This window comes from Acanthisitta chloris, unplaced genomic scaffold (genome assembly GCF_000695815.1).
Source record: "Acanthisitta chloris isolate BGI_N310 unplaced genomic scaffold, ASM69581v1 scaffold27320, whole genome shotgun sequence".
NCBI lineage: Eukaryota > Metazoa > Chordata > Aves > Passeriformes > Acanthisittidae > Acanthisitta > Acanthisitta chloris.
The window spans coordinates 24,956-32,373 of record NW_008650344.1 but is presented as its reverse complement, the minus strand read 5'-3'; the positions used below and the strand labels follow the sequence as shown (position 1 = coordinate 32,373).

At 42.1% G+C, this 7,418-nt stretch overlaps 1 protein-coding gene across 1 annotated transcript in view; it reads left to right on the top strand.

Moving 5' to 3' along the window:
* Positions 1-7,418, top strand: part of VPRBP (Vpr (HIV-1) binding protein) — a 46,357-nt gene that overhangs the window by 20,367 nt on the left and 18,572 nt on the right. The window contains 9 exon segments of the mRNA XM_009084735.1: positions 1-321; positions 324-894; positions 1,804-2,002; positions 2,733-2,815; positions 3,709-3,793; positions 5,156-5,389; positions 5,927-6,020; positions 6,470-6,574; positions 7,298-7,371. The exon segment at positions 1-321 is cut by the window's left edge and continues 354 nt beyond it. Coding sequence (XP_009082983.1) covers positions 1-321; positions 324-894; positions 1,804-2,002; positions 2,733-2,815; positions 3,709-3,793; positions 5,156-5,389; positions 5,927-6,020; positions 6,470-6,574; positions 7,298-7,371 — 1,766 coding nt within the window.

The following is a 7,418-nucleotide window of genomic DNA, read 5'->3' as shown; positions in this document are numbered from 1 at the left end:
TTCCCCTCTTCAGCAGCTGTCAGATTCAGCAGCTGATGAAGGAGCCTGTGCTCCAGGACAAGCGCAGTGAGCACGTGAAGTTCTGCAAGTATGCTGCAGAGCTGATAGAGCGTGTCTCGGGGAAGCCGCTGCTCATCGGCACGGACGTCTCCCTGGCTCGGCTGCAGAAGGCAGATGTGGTGGCCCAGTCAAGGATCACATTTCCTGAGAAGGAGCTGCTGCTGCTGATTCGGAACCATCTCATCTCTAAGGGCCTGGGAGAAACTGCATCTGTCCTGACAAAAGAGGCTGACCTGCCCATGACTGCAGCATCTCACTCATCTCACCCCTGTTCTGTTGCGGCTCTCCTGTGACTCTGCCTCGCACTCCTCGCATAGCTAACGGCATCTCAGCCCGTTTGAGTACCCACACTGCTGTAGGTTCCACTGCCACCTCTGTCCACGCTCAGGCAAGGCCATCTGCATCCCAAGGTCCACTTGCCCTTCCAGGCCCTTCTTATGCCAGCAACTCTCCTCTGATTGGCAGGATTAGCTTTGTCAGGGAGAGGCCGTCTCCCTGCAACGGCAGAAAAATCAGAGTGTTGCGACAAAAATCGGACCATGGCGCCTACAGCCAGAGCCCAGCTATCAAAAAGCAGCTGGACAGACACCTTCCTTCCCCACCCACGCTGGACAGTATAATCACAGAGTACCTTAGGGAGCAGCATGCCCGCTGCAAGAACCCTGTTGCCACCTGTCCCCCTTTCTCTCTCTTTACTCCCCACCAGTGTCCTGAGCCAAAACAGAGGCGCCAGGCGCCGACTAACTTTACCTCACGGCTGACCCGCAGGGCAGCCTTTCCGAAGTACGGAGGGGTGGACGGTGGCTGCTTTGATAGACATCTTATATTTAGCAGGTAAGGAAGAAAAATGTTTCATGATCCCTCTCAGGATGTACCCTGTGCCATAATGCCTTACTTGGATTCAGGCTGTGCAGTCCCACAGTGGGTGTCCTTGGAGAGAAAAATGGTTTTATTTGCAGTGACAGTGTGAGAGCCTTGTAAGGCATTTTTAGAGGTCATTCTGTTTGTCTTGTCCTTAGTACATAAAGCACACTTTATTTTCACTATCATGTTGATTCATTAGCAGCATTGAGTAATGAAGCTCACAGCTCCTTCTCCTTTGGAAGGTAAGCATGTAACACCAGTTTTCCATCAGAGTGTAGCCGTGAGGATGTAGCCTCACAGCCATGAGGATAGTTGGCTGACACATGCAGGACAATGGAATCCATGTTTTGCTCTTGCAGCTGAATCTGCAGCACCACAAGTTGCCTTTGTGGACTTTCTTTACTGAGGTTAAACTGGAAAATGATTCAAACTTTATAAAAATAAAGATGACATATTCTTGAAAGCATCTTCACAGTAAAACCAGTATCACCTTGAGAAGTTAGGAGGTTGTTTGGCTGATGTGACATGTCGTCTTGTGTTGACTGCTTCAGAACTGTTAGAAATTTTTCTGCTTAGCTGTCTGTCCTTATTCAGGTGATGACACGACAAGTTTTCCATCAGTCCAACTTTGAAGATGGTCTCCAAGTGCTTAATGATGTGCTTTAGGTACTAAATAATGCAAAACAAACCGTGAAAGGTTGCAGGCTCTGTTGTAACGTGCACGTGAGCAGTAGTCTTACAATTGACATTTAGCTTGCTCTAGAACAAAGCTGTAACTTGTACCTACGTGATTTTTAAGGGCTGGATTTAATATAATCAGTCAGCAGTTCAGTTTTGCTTCTCCCTTTTTGGTGACCCATGTGTTTTTATCTTTTCCAGGTTCCGTCCAATTTCTGTGTTCAGGGAAGCAAACGAGGATGAGAGTGGCTTTACCTGTTGTGCATTTTCTGCAAGAGAACGATTCCTAATGCTGGGTACTTGCACGGGGCAGTTGAAACTGTATAACGTGTTCAGTGGACAGGAAGAGGCCAGTTACAACTGCCATAACTCTGCCATCACGCACCTTGAGCCATCCAGGGTAAGGAGTCATAGACCTTTTCTGATTTATAGAAGTTCTCATTGCCTAAGTTCTGGTATGTTTTGGGGTTGTCTGGATATGTATGTCTAAAGTGCACCCACAGGCTAACTTGCAAGGCCTGCCATTAAGGTACGATTAATAGCTGCACACGCTCTTGCTCGCTCGCTCTCTTGTGAGTTCTATAATTACGTTTTTTTTCTTCTCAAGATAATAGAGAGGATACACAGTGGCTGTGTATCTTCATAAGAAATTAACATATATGTCTGCAAGTGGAAAAATGCTTAAACTGACTATGTATTTAAGATAAGTGTGAGATAAGATATCAGAGTTTATATAATCTTCCTTTGCTGGAGAAAGAAGTCTTTTTGGGGATGATTCTAGGAAGGAATAAAAGGTAACTGATTTACAAGCAGAATGGACTCCAGTCACAGGGAGTGATTAATTCAAATTCAGTCATGGATTATCCCAAGTTTATCTGCTGCTAGCATCACAAATTGTTTCCATTGCTTTCTGTAGCATTTTTCTGTCTGCTGAGGGCTCTTTATACTATACATAGTATTAGATACCTAGAATTTGTCCTCATAGGAGTAGTTTTTAAGCACAAAATCTGCTATAATTCCTAAATATAACTTGTAAGTGTAAATTAAAAATGTACAGGTAAAATGATAACCTCTGTTTTCCCTGGTATTCTTTCCCCTTTCTCCCCCTCCACTCCAATCTGGAAATACAGGATGGATCTTTGTTGCTGACATCTGCTACGTGGAGCCAACCTCTGTCTGCATTGTGGGGAATGAAGTCTGTCTTTGACATGAAGTAGGTGTATTCTGAATCAGCTGTGGGCTATGCTGCAGTTAGAAGGACCATGATATAGGCAGAGACCTTTAGAAGAAACTCTGAAAAACAGCACAGCACAGATCTCACACTGTCTCTTGTGTAAAGTAAAATGTGTTCCTTTTCTTGTGTTGGTATCTTCCCTATTAGGTAAAGACAGAGTAAATTCTAACTACTCATAGTCCTGTTTAATGCAAGATCAGTAAAAGTAAAACCACTGTTGTTCCTGAATGCAAAGAAATATGTTTGTATTTTTACTTTCATGTCTGTAAATTAACTTGGCAGTCTTTCTGTAGCCATATACAGAATTTGATTAGCGTGGTGATTTGCATAGTGAAAATTTCAGACCTGGTTAAAGCTATTTAAAATTTATTTCAGTATGTACAGTTGTTGCTTCCCATAAAAAATGGGTGGAAGGCTGTTCATTTTTAAAAGGTTTGACTGTTGTCTACCTTAGTTGTAAGCAACTGTTTTGGTGCGAGCTGCTTGGGGTCAGCTAGAGGCCATTCTTCAGATGAGAGGTTTAAGGTGCCTTAGACCTGTATGTGTGTCTGAATGTTCATTATGCCATTCATTGCTCACTCCTCTAAACAATGTTATGTTTATGGCAGGCATTGTTGATGGCAAGTCTATGAATTTGCTATTTGTGGTTTTGTCACTGGTCTGCTGTAAAGGCTCTGTCTGGAATAGAGATTTTCCTGCAAATGCTAGTGGAGCGTTTCAGCCTTGTAGTGTGTCGTGGTCAGTGACGAGGGAGGGTGTTTTCTACATCTTTATTTTTCTCTGTTGTTGAAACCTGTGTTGGGGTTGTGTTTGGTTCATGCAGATGGTTTGAATCTGCAGTTCCTTGACTTCTTTACTGACTCTATCTCCAGGCATTCCTTCCCTGATGACCACTATGTGGAGTTCAGCAAACACTCTCAGGATAGGGTCATTGGCACAAAGGGGGACATTGCACACGTAAGTACCAGGAAGCCTCATGGTTGTGAGGCTGTGACAGGAATATAATTCTCCATAGGATGATAATTAACTGCTGTGGGTGCTGTGATGCTTTGTGTAGCTGGTGAGCTAAGCAGCTTCAGACAAAAGCTCTGAAAGCATCAAATAACTTCTCCCTGTGTCTGAGAGTACAAACTTGACCATCCCAAAGCAGCTGTAGCACAAACAGTGTGGATGTGTTGCCTCTGTGGTTAGTATTCTGGGCAATTGTAGAATTAGCTTTGTGTTTGTCTGAGAGAGGTTGTGCAGGATTTTTTTTTCCCCCCACTCTGAAGTTGCTTGCTTTGCTTTATTTTTCAGTATTTTTCCACTGTAAAGTGTTGCTCAGTCAACAGCTGTGGAAATGACCCTGAAGAACCCCCAGGGGCTTTTATTACCCAACTGGGCCCCCCCAAATTTTCAGCTTGCTTTTGGGTAATTTAATTTTACCACTCTATTTTCAGAGAATGATGTTGTAGTGTTTTGTGTGAATACCTGCAAATTGGACAGACAGGCTGCAGAGGGTTCTGTTTCTTCAGTGCTACTTTGCATTTGCTATAGGCACCATCTCTTGAAAGAGTATTTGCATTAAAAAATCAAATTATTTATAAGTTTATGTATTGTTCTCATTTGTTTAAGTAAACTTTTCATTCCTGCCCAGTTTTTACCTTGGATTTAGCTGGAAGTCAGATCAGTTTGTGTATTGTGTTTATCTGGTAAACAGGTTTGTTTTTGTGTGCTAGAGAATATTTTCCTCTAAGTTTGAACAGGAGCTAGGCTCTGAGGGATGTTACAGACCAAATTTATCTGAGGAGATAACCCTTTGTATTAGTTAAAGCCCTTTTTATATTCCAACAGTTTGTTGTGACAAAGCTCAAAGTTGCCTTTCTGTGTAGATGCCAGGAGTTTTAACTCCTTTTCTGCAGTTTGTTTTTTTTCCCCTCACTGTATGCTTTGGAGTCTTCATGTTTGTAAATACTATCTGCTCTGAAAGCAATTCCATTTCTGAGGCAGTTGCTGGCTAAGTGGTACCTTGTGACTGCGGCTTCACATTCCACTCCTCATAGTGGGGTTAGTTTCTTTGGAACTCATCCTGATTGGAGTGAAACCTATCAGTGAGCCTGCAGTAAGCTGAGTACTGGCCAAAACCTGTTGTGAGACTTGGTTCCAGCTGTGAAAAACTGTTAAGGGACTGGAAGGAAGATGATTTATGGAATGCTCTCACATGAAATGGAGCATGGGGTGATTCTGGAAGCAGCATAGAAGGGGTAATATGGGGTGATCTTTGGCACAGATATACTGCAAATTGTGACTAATCTTTCTTTTTCTTTTTTAATCTAAAAGATCTATGATATTCAGACTGGCAACAAGCTATTGACTCTGTTTAACCCAGATCTTGCCAACAACTATAAGAAGAATTGTGCCACCTTTAACCCCACTGATGACCTTGTCCTAAATGATGGTGTCCTCTGGGATGTCAGATCAGCACAAGCCATCCACAAGTTTGACAAATTCAACATGACTATCAGTGGTGTTTTCCATCCCAATGGGCTGGAGGTCATAGTCAACACTGAAATTGTATCCTTTGGCCACTGTGGTAACTGCCATGCTGGGACCCAAGGAATTGACATGGATAGAGAAGTAGCTGTTTGCAGAAGTTGTATTAATGGTGTTTGTTACACCTTATGTGTGGTAACAAGAGTTTTCATATGTGAATCAAGAAATTAGGGACTGTCAGACAGGACCTAATCTAAATCTAGATTCTGCCTATAATATAGCCTGGAGGAAATACTTAACACAGAGAGAGAGCAAGAGATTTTCTTTTCTGATGTGCTCCATGGTATTTCTACTCTCTTTCCATCCTTTACCAGCCTTGCAGCTACTGCAGTAACATCTCATGACTGGGAATGACATTTTGAGTAATCAGCTCTTGAAAGAGCTTTTTAATTTTGAACACATGGAAGGGAACTGTAGTGCTAGAATCCAACTCTGGTTCCATCACATTTGCAAGAGAGTGGCAATGTCTTGAACACCATTAATCAGTTCTTTGCTGCTGCATTGAAAAGGATTTGGAAACATTCAACTGTTTGTTGTCCTTAGCTTGAGTTCTTTCAGTGGGACCTCCGAACTTTCCATTTGTTACACACAGTACCTGCACTGGATCAGTGTCGTGTGGTCTTCAACTATACTGGCACAGTGATGTATGGAGGTAGGACTGCTTAGGCTTAATCACTCTCCTTGGTCACCTCTTGTTTGAGATAAGTAGATGTTCAGTGAAATTGGAACTTGAGTCAGTCTAAGTCCAGGCCTTACTGGAATGTGTGAACTAGATTTTCTTCAGGTTGTTCATGCTGCATATATTGCTGACAAAGAGAGTTTTCTGTAACATCAGCAATATCGCAACTAATTTGAGAGACTAAAAAATCAACCTGTTGTATAGTGGCAAATCTGATGAGGCTTGAGAAAATAATTTTGTCCTCTGCATTAAGTTTTGATGATAGGCAGTATAATAAAGGCAGCTTTGGAAGAGCCGATAAATGGATCTTGCAAAGCTGTTAAATATAAAGAAAACTGATGTCAGAATCTGATTTGATATTAAGTTGATTAATGAGTGATGAATGGAGGGTGAATTTGTGAAATAATCTTTCCTTGTATCAGCTATGTTGCAGGCAGATGATGAGGATGACCTTCTGGAGGAGAGAATGAGAAGTCCCTTTGGCTCTTCTTTCAGGACATTTAATGCAACTGATTATAAACCTATAGGTAAGAGTGAGAGGAACAAATAGCTTGATCTGGAGGTTTGAAGGTTTACTGAAAGTTCTTCTTAGTAACATTGGCTTCTCACACATGCAAAGGAGAGAAGAAAGCAAACTCTGCCGTGACCTGTTCTCAGTGAAGCACAAGAGTTGGATTTAGCACCAAAATAATTTCAATTATCATATCCTATTCAATGTGTAATTGCCTTACTTGCTGCTGTTCAGCAGTTCTGGCTTTATTTTCCTTTCTTCTTTCCAAGTAAGCCATAATCTGAGATAGCAGGTCATTTGGCCAGGATAACATTGGTCTCATTTCAGGATGGGCCTTTGGGTTTTTCTCAGCTCCTGGAGCTAAGCTAATTGCTGCTGTAGACATAAACAAATGTGGCTTTTGCTACTCAAAGGAGACATGGGTTACAACTCAGTCCCTTGGTTGCCACCTATCCTGAAAGAGTATCTGTTTTTACTGTGCTTGGAGGAGCCAATAAATGTATTATCAAGGGAGGAGGCACTGTGCAGAGCAGGTTGAGATCTGGCATGGCTGTTTTTTACAATGGCCTCCAACATTTCTATTCTTTATTACAGGTTGAATTAATTACAAATGTTCATTTCACTTTTGTTTCAGCTGTTGTTTCTTGTCCCAAGATTGTTATCTGTGTTGATACACTATTTTTCAGTGAACATCAAGTTAACATGCAGTTAACCACTGAGTTTTTGTGATGTTTTCCAGCTACCATTGATGTAAAGAGGAATATCTTTGACCTGTGCACAGACAGCAAGGACTGCTATCTGGCTGTCATTGAGGTAAAGCAGCTAAGAATAAACTCTGGTCTCTGTAGCTGTGGTTTGAG